General features: G+C 38.4%; 1 protein-coding gene across 2 annotated transcripts in view; it reads right to left on the bottom strand.

The window, feature by feature from the left end:
• Positions 1-11,214: 11,214 nt before the first annotated feature.
• Positions 11,215-25,632, bottom strand: part of SEC63 (SEC63 homolog, protein translocation regulator) — a 67,159-nt gene continuing 52,741 nt past the window's right edge. The window contains exons 17-21 of one of the 2 annotated variants that reach the window (XM_082475198.1): positions 23,993-24,151; positions 22,119-22,220; positions 17,115-17,213; positions 13,279-13,383; positions 11,215-12,296 (exon numbers count right to left, since the gene is read on the bottom strand). In XM_082475198.1, the coding sequence (XP_082331324.1) occupies positions 12,153-12,296; positions 13,279-13,383; positions 17,115-17,213; positions 22,119-22,220; positions 23,993-24,151 (609 nt within the window). In that variant the 3' untranslated portion in view covers positions 11,215-12,152. Of the gene's footprint in view, positions 12,297-13,278; positions 13,384-16,509; positions 16,629-17,114; positions 17,214-22,118; positions 22,221-23,992; positions 24,152-25,632 lie in introns of those variants that run through there. The other variant, XM_082475199.1, reaches the window with a different exon arrangement.

The following is a 25,632-nucleotide window of genomic DNA, read 5'->3' as shown; positions in this document are numbered from 1 at the left end:
TGCCAGAAGCCCACCCTGGAGATTCTGGACCAGCCCAGCCTCTACAATCGTGTGAGCCAATTCCTTAAAACACCTCTTTCTCTCCCTCTCTCTCTCATACATAGATATAGACATATCTATATCTGGCTGGCACCCTGCTCAGCCCAGACCCATCCCTCTCACCTACTCCAGAACTTGGCTCCAGCAATACCCCTCTCTTGCCTTATAAGTTTTTCCTCTCCAGTAGACGATTTCCTTCTGCATAAAACATACTGTTATTGCTCTCATCTTTTAAAAAAAAAATCTTGATTTCATTTCTCTTCCAGCTGCTACTCTCTTTCTTTGGTCATCTTTGTAACAACATTCCTCTAAAGAGTTGTGTGTGCTCTCTGTCTCCAAGTCTCTCCTCCCATTCTCTTTGTTTGCCTTTTTTATTGTGAAATACAACACATATACCAAAAAAAGGGGGAGTGGAGGGTAAAAACAGAACCATACAGCTTAATGATTTATCCAAAACAAATACCCTTGCTACCACCATCCAGATCAAGAAAAATAGCACATTAGCAAGAGCACAGAGTTCTTCCTTATGCTTTCTTCCACTTCCTTCCCCTGTCTGCCCCCAAAGGTAGCCACCATCCTGACTTTTATGATCATCACTTCCTTGATTTATTTTATTGCTTTACCTTCTAGGCATGCATCCCTCAACACTGTACTTTAGTTTTACCTCTTTCTAGAACTTTAAATAATAGGATAAAAAAAAAAAGTCTTCTGTGGCTGGCTTCTTTCATGCAATATCATGTTGATAAAATTCACCCATGTTGACAAATGTAACTGCATTTCATCTATTTTCATTACTTTATAGAATCCCATTGCACTAGTTATCTATTGCTGTATAACAAATTACCCCAAGATTTAGCAGGTTAAAACTAACATTAATTATATCACCTATGTCCTGAGAGTCAGGGATCATTTGTGGCTTAGCGGGGTGTTCTGGCTTTGGGTGTCTCGTGTAGTTGCAGTCAAGCTGTCGCCTAAGGCTATAATCTCTGAAGACTTAACTAGGGCTGGAAGATCCACTTCCAAATTTACTCACAGGGCTGTTGACAAGACTTAGGCCTCTCCATAGGGCTGCTCATGACATAGATTCCCCAGAGCAAATAGTCCAAGAGAAAAAATGTGAGTGAAGGCGCTCCCAAGATGGAAGCTGCAATGTTTTTTATAACCTAATCTCAGAAGTGACACACTGTCACTGCTGCTGTTTGCTATTGATCACACAGACCATCCTGGTCCAGTGTGGGAAGGGACCACCCAAGGACATGAGCACCAAGAGGCAGGGATCACTGGGGACCATCTTGGCGGCTCCCCACCTCAACCTTTGTATAAACATAGAAAACTTTATTTATCCTTTCTATAATCAATCAATATTTGGGTCACTTTTATTTTGGGGCTGTTATGAACATTCTTGTACATGTCTATTGGTGTGTATGTGCATGCATTTCCGCTGGATAAATACCTAGAAGTGTAATTGCTAGGTCACTGCCTATGCATAAGGTCAAGGTTAGTAACTAATGGCAAACTGTTTTAGGAAGTGATCTACAAAGTTACAACCCTACCAGGAGTAGATGTGATTTCCAGTTGCTGCATGTCCTCAGTACCACTTGGTATTGTCAATCTCATCAAATTCTGCCATTCCCATGAGCATGTAGTGATATCTCTTTGTGGCTTTCATTTGCATTTCCCTGATGGATAAAGAGCTTGAACCGGTTTTTTTTTTTATGTATGTGTGAGGACCTTGGGATATAGTGTTTTGTGAACTGTAGTAGATGTGGAGACATGGCACTCAGCTCCTCCTTCCAGGAAGGACTTGCTGCCCAGCAGCGGAGTGGTCCCCACACAGCCTCCAGCCAGTGGCTCCTTCAGGGTCAGCCTCGACTGTAGAGAACCACCCTGTCCAAGGTTGCGCTCTTCCTGGGGAGCCCGTTCTCTGACTGAGCAAGGCAGACTGTAAAGGTTTAGCCGTACCAGCCTGACACGGGGCACAGGACGCATTAATGAGCACCCTCCACCAAGTCAGCCTGGGCTTTGCCGGCCCTACATCAAAGCCCAGCTCTTTTCCCTGCCCGATCCTGCTTCCTCCCCCTTTTGTTCGCCATAAGCGTCTTGATTCTTAATAAACGTCTCGCACCACAAACTCCTTCTCAGGCTCTGCTTCTGAAGAAGCCAATCTGTGACACAAAGTGTCTTTTTAAGCCTATTGCCCATTTTCCTGTTGAGGTGTCTGCCTTTTTTTTTTTTCTTACCAATTTGTTGGTGCTTTTTGTTTAGCATGGATACAACTCCTTTGTTAATTGCATGTACGGCAAATATCTTCTCCCACTCTGGGCCTTGCCTTCTTCATTTCTTTATTGTGTCTTTGGACAGAAGTCCTTCATTTGTATGTAATTCAGTTTCTGAATTTTTTTTCCTTTTTAGACATGCTCTTTGTATCCCACCCTAAGGTCATGAATATATCCTCCTATATTCCAAAAGCTTTTATTGTTTTGCCTTTCAATGTCAGACTTATATGCCACCTGGAATTAATTGTTGTATAAAGCGTGAGACAGAAGCCATGTATCTTTGTTTTCTTTTTTCCCAAATGGATATCCTATTGTCCCAGCATCATATTTTGAAAATGCCTTCCTTTCCCCCTCTTCTCTGCAGCACCAGCTTCTCACATATAGCAAGTGCGTGGGTCTATCCACACGTGTGGGGCTGTTTTTGGATTCCCATTCTGTGTCATTGGCCTCCTTGTCTGCTCTTGTCCCAATACCACACGTCATAATTCCCATTCTGAATTTCAAAGCTGCTTGGAGTGGGGTTTTTGTCTCCAGTTGTTCCACTGAAATGGCTCATATGAAGATCAGCAACGCTTCCTCCTGGTTAATCCAGGGGTCAATTCTCAGTTCTCACCCCTTTCTTGTCTTCTCAGTGCAATTGACACCAGTGACGATACCTCCTTCTCCTTGACAGCGTCTGCCGGAACCCCACACTCTTGGTTTTCCTCCCAACACACGGTGTGCTCCTTCTCTGTCTCCTCCGCCATCTCCTCCTCCTCACTCCAGCCTGATAGTGTTACCCCTCTTCAGGGTCCGGATGTCTCTCACTTATTTCTTTGTTGATCTCATTCAGTGAGTAAATGCCATTTCAACCCAAATTTCTATTTTGAGGTGGACCTTGTTCTTAAGCTCCAGACTTACACGCTCAGCTGCCCACCTAACTTTTCATTTGAAGAATCTCAAACTAACATATCCAACACAGAACTTCTAATCTTTTCCCCCAAATCTGTTCCACGTCTTGCCTTGATCTTCTCTGCTGACAGCAACTCCATCCTTCTAGTTGCTCAGGCAAAAACTGTAGAAGGATCTTTACTCCTCTCTTTCCCTCATAACAGCACATTCACTTCACTAGGAAATCCTTCTGGATTTACCTTCAAGATATTCACATCCCAAATCCAAACACTGCACCCCACCTCCACGGCTGCCGCCCCACCGAAGCCTCCATGCGGACAAAGGGATAGCTATACAGGCATACCTCGTTTTATTGTGCTTCACAGATTTTTTTTTTTTCCCCACAAATTGAAGGTTTGTGGCAACCCTGTGTCAAGAAAGTCTATCAAAGCCATTTTCCCCACAGAATTTGCTCACGTGTCTTTGTGTCACTCTTTGGCATTTCTTACAATATTTCAAACTTTTTCACTATGATATTTGTTACGGTGATCTGTGACAGTGATCTTTGATGTTACTATTGCAAAAAGATTATGACTCGCTGGAGGCTCAGATGATGATCTGCTTTTTAGCAATAAAGTATTTTTAAATTAAGATATGTATGGTGTTTTAGACATAATAGACACTTAATACACTACAGTATAGTGCAAACATAACTTTTATATGCACTGGGAAACCAAAAAAAATCTTATGACTCACTTCATTGCAATATTCACTTTATTGTGCTGGTCTGGAACAGAGCCTGCAACATCTCTGAGGTATGCCTGTATAGCATCCATTGCCTTATAACACATGTAAAAATTCTGGGGAGAATTCTGCAGTAACCTTCTAATTGGTCTTCCTACTTCAACCCCTCTCTCCTTAGTCTTTTTTTTTTTTTTAACATAATAGCCAGAAGTATCCTTTTAAGACATAAAAGGATCAAAACCCTGTCACTCCTCTGCTCAAAACCCAGCAGTGGCTCCCCCTTCACTCAGAGTAGAAGCCGAAGTCCTTAAACAACGTGAAAGGCCCTGCCTTCTGCGACCTTGACCTTCGATATCTCTCTGAGCTCATCTCTTGCTGCTCTCCCCTCGCTCACTCTGCTCCAGCGGATCCAGCCACTTTGATGGCCTCTTTGATGTTCCCCGCACTTGCCAGCCGCTCCTGTCTTACAGCCTGTGTGTCAGCTTTGCCCTCTGTCTGGAACACTCTTTCCCCAAATATCTGCATGGCTAACTTCTCCACTCCTGCAAGCCTTGGCCCAAATGTCAGCTTGAGATGAGACCCATCTTGACCACAAAAAGTGAAACCTGTCCTCCATCTGCCTGCCTTGTTTTTCTCTACTTTCTTTTTTCCATCACTCTTATCACCTTCAATTATACTATTTAAATTACTTATCAATTATGTTTATTGTTCATTCTTTTTCTCCTCTTTTAGAATGTACAGCAGGGGTCTTTATTTGCTTTTGTTCTTTTCTGTTTTCTTTGTATCCCAAGCACAGTCTACTGTTAGCTTTGTCCTCCACCCCTCCCCTCGGCCTCAGGCCCCTGCACCTGGAGTCCATGAGGAACCCGTCAGTGATGGTCTTCCTGGGTAGCCCTGCTGTCAGAAGCAGTGGTGCAAGTAAAGACACGTGGGTTGTACAGTGCAGCCCCTGTGGGGGAAGGTGCCTGGGTCCCAGCTCCATCACCAACTGTGACAAGTCACTTCTCTTTTTTTTTTTTTTTTTTTTAATGCTCACTGTGAGCCATCAGTTAATATGAGGGCTCAACTTTGTTGACTCAGAAAGTGTTGAGTTTCTTTAGGAGTTTTTGTTTAAATTCCTCTACTTTTTTTTTTTTTTTTTTTTTTTTTTATGGCTGTGTTGGGTCTTCGTTTCTGTGCGAGGGCTTTCTCTAGTTGCGGCAAGTGGGGGCCACTCCTCATTGCGGTGCGCGGGCCTCTCATTATCGCGGCCTCTCTTGTTGCGGAGCACAGGCTCCAGACACGCAGGCTCAGTATTGGTGGCTCACGGGCCTAGTCACTCCGCGGCATATGGGATCCTCCCAGACCAGGGCTCGAACCCGTGTCCCCTGCATTGGCAGGCAGATTCTCAACCACTGAGCCACCAGGAAAGCCACACATCTCTTATCTGACTCTTTGTTTCCATGTCTCTCCCTCACGTCAATGCCTGGCCCTCTGTGGGCGCAGCTGGAAGTGTGATCTACTTCAAACCAGAGCTGCTGAGAAGGGGCCTCCCAGGTTCTCAGCACTTGCATACACGCTGTCATGAACTCCCCACGGTAATGCCACCCCCTGGAGGTAGCACCAAGACTAAAATCCATGGATTTTTGTTCCCATACTTACATTCTCTCTGCTTATATTAGGCTGTGGAGGGATTGGGGGACAGGCACTCAGTTCAATCAGAAATACCTAGCACTAAATTATGCAAAGAAAATTTTACAAATCATACACAGGGAGATGGAGGAAGGCTTTTTTTAAAAGATTTTTTTTTCTCGCTCTAAAAATTATTCTTTTCAACACACTGAAACAGTCACAATTCTACTCAAAACTCAGTTTTAGTATTAGCAAACCTAAAATCGTCTAAAGTGCGCTGCCCCTAATGTGTCATTCCTGGCGCTCGGAGGGATACCCTGTCATCAAGTCAGCAAACTTGAAAGATGTGGAGGTTCAGTGTATAAAGAAATAATACTGTGAGTCATAACACTAGTTTCATCTCCAATTCTCAAAAGCACTATTCTGAAAATCACAGCAATCCTCATAATTTGCATGATAATGGGCCCGGATCAGCATTTTGTGAGTGGGGTAGGGTAGCTGGAGCAAGATCTCAGGACGGTGGGAAAGAGGAACTGCAGAGTCCGGAACCAGGAGCTGGTTGTGGGGAAAACTGCAACTCTGAGACATTTGGAAGGGATGCCCTGCTTCCCTTCAACTTGGGGCACCTCTTCTGGTGCTTCCCCTTCTCTCTCTCATATATGTGTTGTCACATCAAGAAGAGGAGTCTTCTGGAAAAATGTGGAAAGTTGAGGTACAGCACAGCCAGCAACAGGAGTCCCAGGAATGTGGCAGAGAATCAAGAAATTATAAAAAGCTGGAGAAACTTTGGATGTGATTATAAAGCAAGTAGACTAATTTTTACGAAGATATAGATGCAGAGTAATTCATATAAATGAGGGAGGCTAGAGTCATCCCAGTAATATTACTGAATGTCTCCTTGGGAGTCCTCAGATGCACTTTAAATAAAAATCATGATTTTTAAAAAGGCACCCATTGAATCTTAGTCACATGCTTAATTTTTCATCGAAATATCAGCAAATTTGACTACCCTCCCAATTCATCAGCATCATCTCTAAATGAGTTTTCACAGTAAAAAAATAAATATTCTCTCAAAGGATGGTCAGATGCCAGCACAACTGTTCAGAAGAATATTTCAGAGGTTCCTCAATTATTTCAACCAAAGACACTCCAAAGACTCCCTGGACTTGGATAGCATCTTAGGAAAAAGGACACCACTAAAGGGATGGCAGCTGTTCTACAAGGATCCACTCACTTGGAGGCACACGTTCAGTTTGTTGGGAAGAGTGGGATTTGGGGGAGGGGGGGGAAGGACACGTTTTGGGTTGAGGTTTTGGGCAAAGGTACAGAGGCAATTATCAAAATCTTTTATGGTTACAATATATAACAGCTATAGTGTTCATTTTTAGACACCCTGTTTGTACTACCACACTGCTCTGGATTCAATTTGGAAAATTCTGTATTTTTTTTAGTTGGTGCACATGTTAAGTGAACGGTCTTCAATTGTAACATGAAACTATCTTTGACAATAAAACATTTGAAAGAGGTTTAAATGCACATTATTCTCAACAAACATGGCCTCGCTGGTCCTAACGGTCACTAAATAGAACTCATTCTCTTTGAAAATAAGTACTCTATACCTCTTTGTAAATAGAAGTTACTATATATTTTGAATTCCAACTTTTGAGAGACAATTTTCTATGAATATCTCATGTTTCTGCAAACCTTGTGAGCAGAGGCACACTGCTTTTGTTCCAGACTATCTTTTTATGTGTGCATAGGAAACAGCCTTGGAAGAAAGAGTATCTCCCTCTTGGGCAGCTTTGCTTGCATACTCTTTAAAGAGCAGGTTTCCTGAGCTCGAAATTCCTCAGCATGTGCAGCATCCACCTGAGCTATTCCCATCAGCCCCATGGAACTCGGGAGACAGAGGAGCAGATGGGGAACAGGAAGCTCACGCAGCCTCCAGTGCCTCTGACTTGGGAGTCTCCTGTCTTCCGCCAGCATCCATGGCACTGTGGCAGGTTAACTTGTTAGCTTGCACACAGAGTAAAAATCTCAGACCCTTCAATAGTTTTTGACACCTACCATCCAAAAATTAATTTTGTAGAATAAAAGGATTTTTTTGTCCTACCTGACTTCCTACCTCTCTCAAGCAATCTAATACATTTGTATTAATAAACGTGGATTGTCCTCGGGAGTTTGTTGCAAAAGGGGCTTAATGTTTCTAGCCAGAAAACCGAGAAGCAAATTTAATATATTAAAGGACACATGTAATAAAGGCTAGGGCTCGACAGGAATACAAAACATTAAAGGGAAGGAAGTAAGCCTAGAAGGTGGAGATAGAAATAAATTACACAGCCGTGTCTTTAATTTCGGTTCTTTGTGTCACAAACTAAACCATTCTTTGCTAAAGAAAATTATAGCCCTATCGCCCTCTACCGGAACCAGGCTAGAAACTACAGGGAAACAGTTTAAAGTTCTTTATGGAATCTGCTCATAATTACCCAGATTTTAAAGTGTACATTTCAGGTGTCCAGTAACCCAGCCTGGCAGGTTAACGCTGGACCATCTAGTGCCGAAAAGAGTGGACAGTCCTTCTCACGCTCACCTGTAATTTGTAGCAGCCACTGATTGCAGGGACCACTAACAGAGCTGTAGACTTTGCTGGGAGTCCCTGGAAGCCACACCTGGCACTTCTGCCCTCACCTGTCCCACTTTCTTTCCATGGACAACAGCTGCTTAGAACCCTCCCCTCATCTATTAACCCCATCACCAAACCTACTCAGTTCCACCTCAAAAAATATCACTTTGCTACACAGTGAATGCCAACCCTTCGACTCCAGCAGAGTAGCATTGTTTTGTGAACTCAAATGGTGAGTGCCAAAGGTCCAAACCTTCCTTTTTGCTTAAATGGCAGTATATCAACGCTTCAAAGCAGCATATCCAAATATTTTGACCATGCATTGAAATCAGAAAAGAATGTATAATGCACCAATAAATGTATTATTTATTTACAAATTATAGAAGTGTACAATTGTACAATATATTATGTACATTATAAAACACATAAAAATAGAAATTTAAAAGGCTGAGATTAAATACAAACAACCGCTTTAACATTTTCCCAGTGGACTGATTACCTGCATATTCCTGGGATGTACACGCCCCCACCTGAAACCACAGCCCTAAAGCAGGCCAACGATTGCTAGACTTGAATTTTCAGCTCAAGTTACAGAAAAATGTACAAGATCACAGCTTTTTTTTTAGTTTTGCAAAATAGCCCTAGCATCAAGTTTAAATGTGTGAAGCTGCTTGATGCTAACTTTTTAAGACATATTTGGGCTAATCACTGCACAGCTGGTAGGTAAAATGTCACATTATGGTTCACTGATAGCTGTTTCAGTTACCATAAGGCAGATTAAATAGGGGATTTCATGGAGTTGAATATTTGGGGAGGAAAATGCTTTAAAGAAATACTTAATAATAAAGGATGAAGGTTTGCCTTTTTCTTTTTTTAAGCCAACAAGTAGCTAGCACCTAAAAAAACTCCTCTGCCTACAGTGGAAAGACAAACAAAAAAAGGCATTCCAAACAATGGTCATTAGCCAATGCAAATGGATTAAAACAGACTGCCACACATCTGCCTGCCCTAATACCTGTGAGTCATTAAGAACGCAAATTCTTTGATTTTTACAGCCCCAGTGTCCAATCACAGACCCAGCCACACTGAAACTCAGTAAATATGTGATGAATGACGAACAACCCCTCGAAAAATATGCGAAGTGCTTGCTGAATTACATTTGAAATAACAATTGTTGCTAAAGACCACTTCAGTATCTGGTTTTTATTGGCTGAAGTGAATAACTGGATAAATGTTATGGTTGAGAATAATATGCTCAGAGAACCTCATTACATTCCTCAACACCCTTGCCCCCGTTTTCCACATCAGTCCGTTGGTGTCCACCCGCCCTGCTTCCCCCCAGGGCCTGAGCCTCCACCTCGCTGTGGAGCCCTGCAGCCAGACAGGCGCATTATCCTTCTGCACCCCTCAGTGCAAGCTGGGAGAACTAGAAGACAGTAATGTTCTACACAGAAAACCTTATTCAATGTACTCAATTTTTCAAAAAATATTCACCAAAAAATTTTTTTTAATTTTAAAGGACATGAACACCTGACTTCAAGATTGAGATATGCAGGTGGGGCCTCAATCAAGTTTCATAACACAAAAATTTACAACTGAAAGACTTTCAATTGTGGTCTCCTCTGGACGAGTACCTTTTAATAGGTACTTCACCAATTTAAAGAGATAAAAATATTATACAATTTAAGTAGTTTAATTTCATAAATAACCAGTTTCACTTTGTATATGCACATTGAATGTTTTCGTCTATATGTTCATCTATTCTGTTGACAAAATGTCAGTGTTTCTTGATGGGAACAAAACTGAAACTGCACTCAATGAAAGTTTCCATTTGATTAAATGCAAACCAGGGTAAATTAGTTATTAAATCTCAATAATAGAGAAAGAAAGAAGGGATGTAGAATTCAGAGACTTGCTGGAAAGATGAGAACTATAAAATGAAGGCTCAGTTCTTTCACTATTGCAATATGGAAAGAGCTTACCTAAAGTACTCATTAGAAGAAAATGTACTATTTGGTTAGGAAGTACACATATATCACACAAATGGCAAAGGAACACAGGCTAGTAGGGTTTCCTAACGAGGTGATGTTGTTTTTTTAAGCACTGTGGTGAGTTACTGGGTTGTAAAATCATCCTCTAGCCTTAAAATCAGAAAGAAGCCAGTTGTTTGAATAACTTACAAAGCCTCTTTAAGACAAAATCGCCACTAGAATAGAAATACTTTTCTTGAAAAGTATCTTTCAAGAAAACCAGGAGTGCGCACATTGTTTCATTTGCTCACTTTCCTTGCCTTCATGCCACCTGCGTTTTCTCTAACCTCTCCTTTCACTGGATGCTACAGGCTGGCTCACTCCCTTCCACCTCAATTAGGTGACCAGCAGCTTCCCAGCAAAACCTGACTCGAAAATTAAACCCATCCTCTACTTATAAAATGAAACAAATCCTCAGTGGCGCTTCTGCTTCCCAAGGAAGGGTCTCACTAACACCTTTAAAAGAAAAATAGGTGATGGAGGTTCCAGTGAAAAAACTGCTTTGACCATATTATAGGATTTAGAAGCAACCTAAATTTAGAACCAAAAAAACCCCCATTCATGTTTTTGGTTAAGTTTCAAATTTTATTTCCAACTACTGCAGTTACAAAACACCAGTGGTAATTCTGCATGGAAAGTGGCAACCTTCTAAGTAAACAAGGTCACAAATTAGTATTCCAGGAGTACTTTGGTCTGTGGAGATTTAGATAGGAGAGGATTATTACAATCAGTCCTATAATAGAGACTTACGCTTCCTCCGTACCTAGTAATACTAATACCTCAATAACTCATCATGTACACATTTCTGCTCTTTATACGCACTACCCTTCCAGGTTGTACAGTGTGGCAGTGTGAGGGGGAAATTCCTCCCAATCATGGGTTTTTCTATAGTATACAGAAATAGCAATCACTTCACCAGTCATGTACATTATTATTAAATTTTTAGTTGAAAAATAAAAGAATGAGTTATCCTATCATATCCCTTTCTGGGAGTAAAAAGACACACCATTACAAACGTAAAGTGAGTCAAACTTCTATTTTATTGACAGGAGTCCAAAATGAATACAAAAAAATGCCTCGTTTGCATGTTATATTTTTCCTTAAAAGGCTTCTGATAGAGTCAGGTAGATTAAAAGCTAAGAATGTATTTCAGCTTTTATAATGAACCTTTTAAAAAAGGTTTAATAACGTTAAGTCACCAATATCAGAGAACATATGGTCCCACAATCATTTTTAGATCTATAGCTTATAAAAAGAATTAGATCCTGTATTGATCTGCTAAAATAGAGGCTTAAAAATGTTTTAAGCCATTAAAAGCCATTTTTATAATCTGATAACTCTGGGCAATTAAGAAAAGGAAAATCCCAAAACGTAGCCCTCTATATTATGTGGAATGTGACAGAATGCCAACTTACGACCAAGATAGGCAAAAATAAAATGTTTAAAGCTATGAATGGAGCTGTTATAAATACTCTTGTATCACTGCAAAATGTCAATAAATGAATAATAGAGCTTACCAAGAGATTAAAACTTGAGCAGATGTTACTTAAAACATTTGTGGTGTTTATCATACTTTAACGTTTGTTAAAACTAAAGCTAAACAAAGAAAAGTCGCTCATTTATAGATTGTTTTTCATGTACCTTTACTTTCACTGGGACCACAAATGATCAGATAATACATAGCCCACACTTCTGGACAGTTATAACAAAGGGTTTATTATCATTTTCAGATGAAATAAATGCACCAGCCCATACTTGAAAGGCTTTCACAAGCCTTAAGCATTTTTCAGACTGTACCAAGGCACCACCACTGCCTAGTTATATTATGCACCCATTTCTAGTAAAGAACTAACACCTCCCTCAACATCAGTTCTGCACTGTTTCTGGTTTATTACACACTTCCAAAACAGCAAAAATTTGCAAATATGTGCAAATGTTGTGGTCCATTCATAGTACTGCTTAGTCATCATCTTCCTCCTCTTCTTCCTCTTCCTCAAAGCTATCTTCAAAGCCCTCGCTGTCCTCCTGGTCTTCATCCCCCTCTACTGCTGTATCCCACTGTGGGTGATTTTCTGGCACAGGCTTAGCCTCATGAACTTCCAACTATAAAAAAGAATTAAATGTAGACTTCAGAAACTTGGGGAGGAATCATGGGAGAAATACCCGGTAAAGAAAAGGTTTTCTTTGACTGCAGCAATTATAAAGAGATAGATTTTACGCTTTTAACTCTAAATTTAACAGATTTAGAATAGATATTCATCCCAGAAATAAAAAGGTGAATCTACTAACATGTAAGTATAGTTAAATTTCTAATGTAGTTTGATAGTTTGATTTTAGGAGCTTATACTATTTATTCTGTGACATGAAAGAGGAATAATTGTTATTCTTGAGCGAGAACACTGAGTAATGTCTTAATAAGTCTTCTGCTGATGAAGAAAAACTCAAGTGTGACTTCCAAAGAGGTATTTGCAGCCTCCAGACTCATGAAGTAACATTCTACAGCCAATGGAAAGAAATACAGTATTCTCATGGGGGAAAAAAAAGTATGTCTTTGCTGGCTCCCTTCTCTTACGTCTCCAGTATTCTTACGTCTCCAGTATAGAGTGCAACAATACTTCTTCAGCACAGTCTCTCTAACACAATAGCATGCCTCTTATAAAAAGCTCAAGTGAAATGGTAAACACTGATGGGAGTGTGCTTCAAATGATACACAAATGTATACTCTAAAATGATCAAAAACAAATTAGTTTTGGAAATCAACAAACACTACAATGGAATCTGTGGGAAAACACATGTGCTTTTTAAAGAAAACAGAACCCATTTGGTGAGGCCCTGTAAAGTAAGAGCATATTACAGCACATTAAAATGTATCACGTAAGTTATACTCAAGGTTCTAAATCATTATACTCCGTTAATACAACTTAAGTTTATTATTGACAGAGTAGTCCATCAAGTATATTACCTAAAAGTATGAGATGACCTCTTTTTCTATTATTCTACATTTCAAAACTAGAAAAGCTTCCCCAGTATATTAAGCACTTATTCAAATAGACAACCATATTTACTGCATAGTCATTATTCTTACCTTCAATGGTTTAATCTGATCCAAACCCATATAGGAGTCTGATCTTAGAAACACTGTATATTGATAATTTCCAGGCTTTCCTGGTGCAGGAAACTTCAGTTCTACCTAGAATATAAAATCAGCACTTAAAATCTGTATTTTGAGGAGTGGAAGAAACAACAGCTCACTCCTAAAATATTTAGACTAGAGTATTTAATAGCTAGGGTTTACTCAGATGACACAGGAGGTCCTAATAAATGTTACAAAAGTTCTAACAACAACAAATACATACATATATGATGTTTATGTCATATATATACTATACAAAAAGAAAACAAAAAGAGGCAGAATTGATGGGGTTAATTTCTATCTCCACAATTCAAGAAAGCATATTTAAAGCAACCAAGTTCTATATTGACCATCACATCTTCACAACTTGAATGAAGTTGGGTATAAAAGTAAAATAAATGAAATGGACTAAAACAGACTTCACCAGAGAGGAAACAGTTCTTGCCAAATTTTCTTATTTCTACGACAAATGTTGTGAGATAATAGAAAATATATATTATTGGCCTCTGCCCTCAGTTCCAGGCACAGAGCTCCTCAAACCCCTGTAATTTCCTAAGTGATAAGAGCACAAGGAGCATCTTTTGTTCTAATATTTGGTCTTTAACTCTGGTTCCTGACACTGAGCTTATAAATCCCTTGGCATTTCCTGGATAAGAATGAGTTCTCTTCTAATGAGGTGGCTCTTGGTGGGCTCCTAGATGAGGACTGGTCACCAGAAAGCCCAAACCATGATTAGAGGCTTAGAACTTTTAGTCCCATGCCCCCATTCTCCAGAGAAGGGCTGGAAACTGAGCTAATGATCAATTATGCCTTTGTGATAAAGCCTCCATAAAAATCCCCAAAGTAGGGGTTCAGGGAGCTTCCGAGTTGGTGAACACGTGCAAGTGCTGGGAGAGTGGATTGCTCAGAAAGAGCATGGAAGCTCCATGCCCCTTCCCACATACCCTGGCCCTAGGTACTTCTTCCATCTGGATATTCATCTATATCCTTTATCATACTATTTTCATAATAAACTGGTAAATATGTTTCCCTGAGTTCTGTGAGCCATTCTAGCAAATTACTGAACCCAAGGAGGGGGACCATGGGAACCACGATTTACAGCCAGTTGGTCAGAAGTATAGGTGACAACCTGGGACTTGTGACTGGCATCTAAAGATGGGGAGTGGGGGAACAGCAGTCTTGCGGGACTGAACCCTTAACCTGAGGTAGATATCCAGGGAGACAGTGTCAGCACTGAGCTAAACCACAGGACACTCAGCTGGTGTCACAGCGAATTGCTTGGTGTGGGGAAAAGCCCACAAACTGGTATCAGAAGTGTTGAGAGTGTGGCAGTAGTGTTAGAGTAAAGGAGAAACACACAGGAGAAATACATTTTTTCTTTATAGATGTCCAATGCCTTACCAGGTCAAAAAGATACGTTATTTCCTATCATATACTAATGAACTTCAAATACAAAAATTTACGAACCCTTAGAAGTTTCTATTCCACTTGGACAAAGGAAGAATACATTTTTATGATGACATTTAGATGTTCTGGTAATCTGCCTCCACTTCCCAAAATCCAGATTTTGTTGGCAAGATTATATATTAAAATTTGCCATTAAAACAAACAAGTTAGAAAACATCATGGGAGAATTTTTTCTTAAATTAATCTCAAAGTTTGGCCCCTCTAACTGTAACATCAAACCTAGAAATCATAAATGAAAAAAACTACTAAATCACACCATCAAACACCCAAATAAACCAATGGATAAACAAATGAGTAAATATTTCTATTTTTGCTTGATAAAAACAGCCACAAACTGGGGAGAAATATCTGCAATACACATCACAAAGGGCTGATTTCATAATATTTAAACAAAAAAAGTTCCCAAAACCAATTTAAAAGACCAATAACCCAACAAAAATGAACAATGGTCACAAAAACACACACAAAGAAATATGATTCAAACACACTGAAAGATGTACAGTTTCCCTCTTAAGAGAAATATAAAATTAAAACTACACTGAATACAACCAGCATAGTAAAAATTGATTCAGGCAAGAATCATCAACATATGCTAAAATGAGTGGGTTAAAGTCTGTTGGAGAACAGGGTATTCACATAGTGTCCAAGTATCACCCCGCAGATTGGAGGAAGACATACTTTTTACAACAGAGAAAAGTCTTAACTAAATGATCAACCATGATATATCACCAATATCAGGCAAACTGATATAATGTGCCCCTGATGTGATGCACTAAGAAGGTTATTACATCACCTACGCAGTATTTTTGCCAAAAATATTTGAGAAGAATATAAGCGTGAGTAACCAATAAGACAAATTCAGATTAAGGGATATTCTATAAAATACCTTGCCTGGACTCTTCAAAAATGTCAATGGCATGAAAAAATAAAAAAGAAAGAGGTCAAAACTCATAGATGAAGGGTCTATGGGGGCATAATGTGCATGCCACATTTTTATATGTCTCACACACTGAGAGGCAATGGGCACACTTGAACATTCATTCTCCCTATGGAGAAATAAACATTCAGCAATATCAAAATTACAAATGTGCAGGGCCTCTGATTCATTAATTCTACCTCTATGAATTTATCCTATAGATATGTTTGTACATGTGCAAAATGACATGAGGTTATTCATTGCAGCAAAAGACAAGAAACATCTTGTAAGTCCACCAAACAGCTGAGTGCTGAATAAACTAACTCCCACACAAAAGAATATCATGCAGCTGTAAAAACAAATGAGGAAGCTTTTTCTGTACTAACAAAAATTAATACAGAAATTAATTTGCACCATAACTTGGTGCAAATTCCAAGTTATGTCACTAAGAGAAAAAGGTAAGGTGCAGAACATGGTATATGCTACCTTTTGTGCAAAACTGAAGAGAATATACCTACATATTTGCTTGTAATTTACAATACCACATGAAGAACAGATAAAATTTTGATAACACTGATGGTCTCCAGGAAGTGGAATGGGTGACTGAGAGACAGGGATACAAGATATTTCAGTGTGTGCACTTTTGTATATCTTCTGAAATATTAACTAGGTGAACGTATTATCCATTCAAAAATAGGTAAAATTTAAATTTAAAAAAATGTTAAAATTACTCTGTCAAAGAAATACCCTTAAGTTGGTACCAACTCTAAGTGTCAAATAAACAAGAAACTACTTCATACATGTACTACTTGGTTAGAAAGGTGGGAAAAAACGTTTTGGATTAAAAATCATCATCATAGATCTTGAAATTCAAAGCCTTGCTCTTGTCCACCAAGTCCAGGTAGACAGAACCTTCTTCCTAGAAAAATAACATAAAAAATCAAGAAGAAAAACAAGAAAATCCAAGGCAAAATATGTTCATCACAAAGCTATATTAGTGATGTCACTGACAGTGGACAATGCAATGTAATAAAAAATTCCACTCTAAAACACGAATCACCAGTTCTTATATTTGTTTTTTAAGACAAGAGGTATATATCTGAGCACTAACCCAAAGAGGATAAAAATCATAAATTTTTGTAAAACATAATTAAATTCTGGAGATAAGGTAAGGCATGTGTTCTGAGATAGTAACAGTGAAAACTCCCCAAAATAAGTTGAGAACAAGGTTTTAGAAGACTACCAAGTTGTAGTTCAGTACTTTATAAATTTCCAATGAGCTCTCTCCAAAAAGATGTCAGAGAATAGTTATAAAATGTGTCTTAAATAAAATGTAATAAGCCAAATACGATAAACTGATTTCTATACTGTTTTCTATATTTAAATGATGTTGTTGGATAATTACCTCTTCCATATCTTTTAGTGTGCACACATGGTATGGCATAGATATTAACGTTTGTTCCTTCCTATCTGCGATATAAAGCCACCACCATTCTTGTTTTTCCTGCAAAGAAAAAAAGAGTATAAATAACTAAAAAGAGTTGGAGAAATACAATTTTGCCTTGTCTCATTTTAGCGGTATGGTTATCCCTTGGTACCTGAGGGGGACTGGTTCCAGACACGCCCCCCCACACCCACAATGTGGACACCAAAATCCATGAATGCTCACATCCTTTATATAAACTGGTGTCGTATTTGCATATGATTTGTTTCATCTCTAGATTACTTATAATATCTAATACAATGTAAATGCTATGCCAGTACCCAGCAAATTCAAGTTTTGCCTTTTGGAACTTTCTGGAATGTACCCCCCTAACATTTTCAATCCACAGTTGGTCAAATCCACGGATGCAAAACCCACAGATGCAGAGGGCAACTGTATTTTCCTTGTTTTATTTGTTGCTGTATCCCCAGCACAGACTCAGTGCCTGGTACAAAATAGATGTCAATAAATATTTACTGAATGAATAAATTGTTCTTAACCATTTGTAGATCTGCTCTCCACAACACTTTTGTATGTAATTTTGGTGTTTCAAATGGCCCCTTAAACGCTACTGATGAACCTCTGTATTAAAAACCCCTGATTAATTGTAAATGACAAAAGATATGCTAAAAAAGAAAACAGTATGAACTATTACAATATCATTTAGCAAATAATCTTAGTAATGTTACCTAGTAATAAGCAAAAGCCAGAAAGTAGGAGTGGAAGGGACTTGGGCAACAATATCAGAAATCAATATATTAAAACACATTACTCATAAGAGAGCATCTCAGATTCTAAGAGCCTGTTTATACCTTTTACTGCACATGATTTTAATAAGCTCAGCATTTTTAGTTGTACTTCATAAAAGATTAGGAACAGAAAAAGAGCTGGGCAAAAAAATTGCCACCAGAATGCACAATGGTAGCAGAGAGCACTGACAGGAGACAAAAATCTATTAAAACAAAAATTATAAGACTAGTCTGGAAGTACCAAACTTCAGTGTGCCCAGCAACCATCACTGTATTACAGCACAGGTCAGTAACTAAACAGTCATCTGCTTCGCATCCACTGTTTAAGAACTGGATAGAGACAATATCTTTCTAAAATGGCTTTAAAAAAAAAAAATGTTTTGTAGCTAAAAATAAATTCTAGGATATTCCAAATAATCAACCAAAACAACAATAGACTATTCTAAAGTCTCAATTATCCAAAAGAAGGTTAAAAAAATGACTTTTTACTGAAAATAGTTTCGTAGGAAAAATGTTTATGCTTCTAAGCCAAAATCACTTGCACTTTCTATTGCATTTCAATCCTAAGACATTAAAATTTGTTTTATTATCTTTCTAAAAATGCTACACTAAGTTCAGCTAAAAGTTTTTGTTTAAATGCCTTAAACTACAAGGCACTGCAACATTAATAAGCAGAATAACAGATCACAAGTGCATGATTAACCCAACTTCTGCTTAACCCAAGGGTTAAGACTACCACAATAGGTATATGTGTATATATATGTTCGTCTATGTGTGTTTTGAACACACAAAATGTGTAAAACATAACAGACTCAAAATGGAGTACAGTTGTACCCCACAGGAGATTGGTTCCAGGACCACCCCACCTCCAGGATACCAAAATTCATAGATGCTCAAGTCTCTTACATAAAGTGTCATGGTACGGTTCGCCCTCCATATTTGCAGATGCAGAACCCACAGATACCAAGGGCCAACTGTATAAACATCTGGCCTTTGTGAGCCAGAGTCTCTGCTGCAACTACTCAACTCTGCCACTGTATTGCAAAAAGAATGAGTGTGACTCTGTTCCAATAAAACTTCATTTACAGGCTGGGAGGCAGATTTGTCTGTAGGCAGTAGTTTGCCAATGCCTGTTTTAAAGCCATCCAGACCTGATTATTTCACTTCTCTAAACCTCACTTTTTTCTCTGTTAAGTGATGAATGCCTACCTCACGCTGTGTTGTGAACATAAACCGAGATAATACAAGTAAAATATCTGTAAAACTGCCTAGGACACAGAGCACAATAAAATTACAGTTACATTTATATAGCCACTATGGAAAACAGTATGGAGGATCCTCAAAAAATTAAAAATACTACAACTACCATATGATTCAGCAATTTCACTTCTGGCAATTTACCCCAAGAAAACAAAGTTGCTAATTTGAAAAGCAATTACCGCAATTACACAGCAATTCACCGCATCATTATTTACAGTAGTCAAGATATGGAAGCAACTGAAGTGTCCATTGATGGATGAATGGACAAAGAAGATGTGGTACATATATACAACGGAATATTACTTAGCCATAAAAAAGAATCGAAATCTTGACATTTGAAACAATGTGGATGGACCTAGAGGATATCATGTTAAGTGAGAGAAAGACAAATACCATATGATCTCACTTATTTGTAGAATCTAAAAAACAAAACAAAATGAAAACAGACTCACAGACATAGAGAACAAACAGGTAGTTGCCAGAGGGGTGGGGGTAGGGGGAGAAATAAGTGAAGGAGATTAAGAAGTACAAACCTCCAGTTATAAAATAAATAAGCCATGGGGATGTAATATACAGCATAAGGAATATGATCAATAATATTGTAATAACTCTGTATGGGAACAGATGGTTACTAGACTTATTGTGGCGACCATTTCATAATGTATGCAAATGTCAAATCACTATATGGTATACCTGAAACTAACGTGATGTTGTATTTCAACTATATATCAATAATAATTTTAAAAGTTATGATTATTAATGAAATGAGGTAAACATCTCTACTATTTAAGTGGTCTGACATTTCATTACCAGAACATATATTAATATGAGAAGCAGAGGGGTATATTCAAAATGTGCATTTATTCTTTATCTCCACTTAGAGAATGCCTCCCACCCTCCACCCCCTACCCATGCTATTTGATTAAAATGAGATTCATTCAAGAATACTATTTATTAAGAAGCTAGTGACTATCTGGGACTTCCCTGGTGGCGCAGTGGTTAAGAATCCACCTGCCAGTGCGGGGGACACAGGTTTGAGCCCTGGTCCGGGAAAATCCCACATGTGGTGGAGCAACTAAGCCTGTGTGCCACAACTACTGAGCCTGCACTCTAGAGCCCACGAGCCACAACTACTGCGCCCGCGTGTCACAACTACTGAAGCCTGCATGTCTAGAGCTCATTTTCCTCAACAAGAGAAGCCACGGCAATGAGAAGCCCGTGCATCTCAATGAAGAGTAGTCCCCGCTCGCCGCAACTAGAGAAAGCCCGCGTACAGCAAGAAAGACCCAATGCAGCCTAAATAAATAAAAGAAAATTTAAGATTAAAAAAAAAAAAAAAAGAGCGGATCTGTTGTGTAAAAAAAAAAAAAAGAAGCTAGTGACTATCAATCTACGGCACTGCACCTACGCTCTCTTGATGCACATGGTGGAAAAGATGTTCTACCATGAGTTATTTGTACTTTAAACAAAACTGTTTCTGTTGTGTGAGATTCCCAACCATTCTTAACTTATTAAATAAACATGAGCTGCAATTAACATGTAAGTCAATTATTAACATAAAACTTTAAGTAATTTAAGTGGGTAGTATGGTGGTTAGGTAGGTACATGGGAAGGTAGACAGGTAGATGTTAGGAAAATCCTAAATAAAGTTTATCTGATAAATGGCACTTTGAGATATTTACCATGTAGATGAAATTACAAGAAGGCATTTTCACTGCTAAAATGTTCTAAGGGAGTAAATGAATGCTTTGCTTATTAACTAAGCATGGTCTAAAATGAAGCTGTCTATTATAAGGGTACAAATTATGCAGCTTACAGCATCCCATGGTACTTTTAAAACCAATCAATGAGTGGAATTTATTCGCTTGCTTTCAGGAGCTTTGGTGTTGGCAGACGACACTGCAATGGGCAAAATGCCCCAACAGATGGGCTATAGCTCAGGACATGCCAGAAGATCAGTGCACACAGTAAGATGGAATCCTGGGCTGACTTCTCTCCAAGTCAAAACAAAAGTCTGTGCAGAGCCACTCATTTATTATTAGGAGAGCCAAATCACTTAGGAATTTGCCTTCAGCAGCCCCCAGCAACTAGAGATTGATGTTCTAGAGCAGAAAGCAGATTTATACATGAAATCACCTGCCAAACATGAGTGGTAAGCACAAGGTTCTGTGGCAAAGCTGCAAGGCAGTCTACGGGAACAGCTTCGCTAAACTAAGAGGCAACCAGTCCTTGATCTCTAGCCACAGACAAAATCATCCACAAATGCAATACGTCAAGCAGATCCCAAATTCATTTGAAAGACAAACAACATAGCGTATCAAAGAGATCAAAAGTTGAACAGGCCACAGTCACAAAGTAAACAAGCACAAGGGAACAAACAGCACTGCAATGATCTGTCCTGAGCTTGGGGCTTGGCTACTACTGAACTTAGCGGGTCCCTCAGCCATGGGCTTGCCTCTTCCCATGGACCAGGGCAATTATCGGAGCAAGTCTAGTGGCTACAGGTGGCCAGTAGAGAACCCTCAGAGAAAACCCATGGGGAAAATTTAAGGACATTTTCATCCTATTTAAAACATGACCGAAGTGTGAGATTCACAACAGCCACATAGTCATAGGAAAAATATGCATTTGTCCAACTAGGACTGCCTGAACTGCTAATGAAAAAATCATCATTAAGCACAACTCTCAGTAATCTGGGCGCAGAAAAGACAGAAGTACTTAAAAAGTTAACAACCCTCCTTTTAAACAACACATTCACTAAAAATGATTTATGTTGAAATATAGGCTTCAAAAATGTGGCCTATCAAGAATAGACCACATTCAGCGTATTTGAGCCAATACACACTACAGAGAGATAAAAAGCAACTAAGAAATATCTGAATAGAATAAGGAAAACACTAGGCTGTGTATAACTCACCTCAGGAAAGTAAAGACTATAAACAGGGTGTGTTATCTTTGATTTGGTTTCCAGTAGAGCTCGCTCCTTTCGCTGTATACTTTGTTGTAATTCTTGCCACTCCTGTAAAGTGACAATTAAATATTTGAAATCAAGCATGTTCTCAATCATTTTGAGGGGTGTCCGTCTTCTTCCAGATGTTATTCCTGACAACACTAACTACTACTGAGTTCAGTTCCACAAATCTGATCTTTTCCCTGCCCCAGACTTACAATGCTTCTTTTCATAAATCAACTCTAACCCATCTAGTATGAACTACACGGCCAATCATGACCTGACCTGGACCTGTCTCTCCAGTCTCCTGTCACTGTTTTCCTCCCTGCACTTTTTCTTCTAGTCGTTTCCAACCACCTAGACTTCTCTGACCTCACCAGCTATTTCACTCCTCCTAAACCCTGTTTGGATTTTTGTTTTCTTTTTTCTCTACCTGGCAAATTCCTACTCATTATTCTTTCAGGAGCAGCTAAAGTCTAACGTGTGAGTTCCTGAGTCCCACAAATCGTCCTCTACCCCAGAGCTGAGTTGATCACTCCTTCCTTTGTGCCATCACTGCCCCTTGCACAACGTGCATAGTCTCTTTGGTACTATAGTGCTTACTTACAAGTCTGCCTTCTCCATTAGGCTACTATCATTCAAGGGCAGAAACTATTGCACATTTAGCTTTGCATTCCTATCATCTAACACCGCGCTTGCAGTGTGACAGATAATGAGTAATTATTTGTTATTTGTATAATTATTTGTCAATTGAATGAATGTATTTTTTGGTCATCTGAAGAAACTAGTTTATCAAAACCCTACTAACCTAGTCACTTCTACTAACCCTAATACAGCCAGAAAGAAATATGTCAACTCTTTCTCAAAACAAGGGTGGGGGAATAATTTCTTTGATAGGTTTTAATTTCCTGGCAATCAACTTAATTCTCAAAGTACAAAAACACTCAAGGGCCAGCAACTGCTAAAAACAGTCATCCTTATTTTTCTCCCACCATTCCCAAGGGCAAGTACATTATTTCTATATACCTTTATCCTTTGCCCTTTTACTTTTTCCTTTTTTTTGGCCTCTGCTTTTGCTTCAGAGGCTATTCAGGGAATCTCTTTTAAATTCCTAAACCACAAGGGTTACTTTTAGATCAATGGTCCAGTCAAGAACACCACAAACATAAAGAAAATGGCTGATCAGGTTACAGTTCATTTACAGTGAGCCTCTAAGGACCATTATTTGTCCACCAAATATTCTTTTCTACAGCCTTCTCATAAATCATGTGCAACTTAATGCCATGCCATGAGATTTTTTTTCTATTCCCTTTACCCTCACAATCTTAATTCCTTAGTGACAGCCCTTTCCTTAATGTCTTATATACCTCTTGAAACGAGGTGGCATTCCGTAAATGTTAGCTTTTACCTTAACCAACTTCTTGACGTTACAGCCCACAGTAATGTTTCTTCACCCTAAACATTTCCTGGAACTTTTGAGATCCTCTTCCAAGTAAATGCTACCTATTTCATAATCCACCTTTCCTTACTCATATTTCCAGATAACACAGAAAATTGCCTTAAGAGAACAAACTGACTTCACCTCAGACCCAGGTCCTACCCCATCTAACGATTTAAGATTTAAGAAAATTACGATTTCCAATCTTGTTAGAAATAACTTTTCTTTATAATTACAACTACCATCCCTCAAAAACATTCTGTAAAAGTAATATAAGATTATAAAATATACTGGTATTGCTTAAGACAAGCAAAAAAAGTAAGCAAGCAAAGGAAAAACAACAACAGAAACCAAAACTATCATCAGAGGTATAATTCCAATTATTTAAACCTATAAGTCTTACTGCTTCATCATCCTTGTTTTGTTTTTCATCTTGCTCTCTATCAGAGTCTCTGTCACTACCATCATCTTTTTCACTTTGAGAGTCTCTATTGGTTTCTTCTTCCTCAGAGTCACTGCCTTTGTCAGAAACTTCTTCTTCATCTTCCTTTACTGCAGCTTCCTAAAAGGAAAAAGCAACCACAAAAGCTCTGAATATCTCAATGAATATACCATTCTGAGTCCCTGAAACTAGTTTACTGTCATTATAATTAAACGGGCTCAAGATTACAATTTCACTATTCATGCAGAATTTTAGAGAATTATAAACATTTTTATGTATAAATATGTGGGAGTCAGCCTGAAGACTTTTAACATTTGGCTTATTTGTCTTTTTGTCAGTTATTTTATTCAGTCTTCAGAGTTTGTAAAACAAAAATATTTTATTTCTATTTGCAAAATATACTACCACAATGGCTAAGATGGCTCATCTTTCACAAACACCAATTATACAATATATTTTATTTGAGAAGGAGAAATGAGAAGTTTATAGTACTGCTTTGGGAATTTAATATCATCTTCAATAAGGAGTATAATGTAGTAAGGAAAGTCACTGTCCCAGACAAAATACTTACTAGTCCATTTCAAGAAGCAAGAAAAAGAATAGCAAATTAAATGCAAAGAAAGTAGGAGTGAATAATACAGATCAGAAATCAATTAAAGAGAAAGCAGATATGCAAAAGGGAAACCCAAACAAAACCAAACACTGGTTCTTTAAAAAGATTAATAAAATTGATAAATTTTATTAGGCAAGACTGAGCGAAGAAAAAAAGAGACAATACAGATTACCAATATTAGGAATAAAAGAGACATAACTACAGATCCAAAAGACATTAAAAATAAGGACATTATGAATAACTTTGTCAATAAATTTGACAACTTAGAGGAAATGGACAAAGTCCTTGAAAAACACAATTTACTAAAACTGATATAAGAAAAAAAGTGGAATATGTTAAATAAATGGACTCTACAATTAAATCCTTTTTCAAACTCCAAGCCCATACGGCTTCTCTAGGTAACTCTTTCAAATAACAAACAACCCAATCTTATACACCCTTCCAGGAAAAAGAAAGAGAGAATAATCCCTAACTTGTTTAATGAGGCCAGCATAAACGTGATCCAAAACCTCGCAAGAGTATACAAGAAAGAAGAATGACAAACCAATTTTCTCTCATAAAAATAGATGCAGGAATCCTAAACAAAATATTACTAAATCCAGATAAATATTTAAAAAATACTATGTTATAAGCAAATGAGATTTGTTCCAGGAATACAAGGATAGTTTAAAATTTTTTAATTCATCAGTATAATTAGTCATATTAGCAGAAAGGAGAAATATCATACGATCATCTCATGATAAAAAACCAAACTTGGAATAGAGGGAACACATCCTTAACTTGATAAAGAATATCTACAAAAACCCTATACCTAACCTCATACTTAGTGGTGAAATAATGTTTGCTTTCTCCATGAGATCAACAATAAGAAAAGGGTGACTGCCATCTTCACTTCTACTTCTAATCAACATTACACTGAAAGTTCTAGCCAGTACAGTAAGGCAGAAAGGAAGAAACCGCATAAGGATTAAAGTAAAGCTGTCTTTAT

This window comes from Balaenoptera physalus (genome assembly GCF_965194825.1).
Source record: "Balaenoptera physalus genome assembly, chromosome: 9".
Taxonomy (NCBI): Eukaryota; Metazoa; Chordata; class Mammalia; order Artiodactyla; family Balaenopteridae; genus Balaenoptera; species Balaenoptera physalus.
The sequence above is the reverse complement of the archived record's forward strand: the minus strand, read 5'-3'. Positions and strand labels throughout refer to the sequence as shown.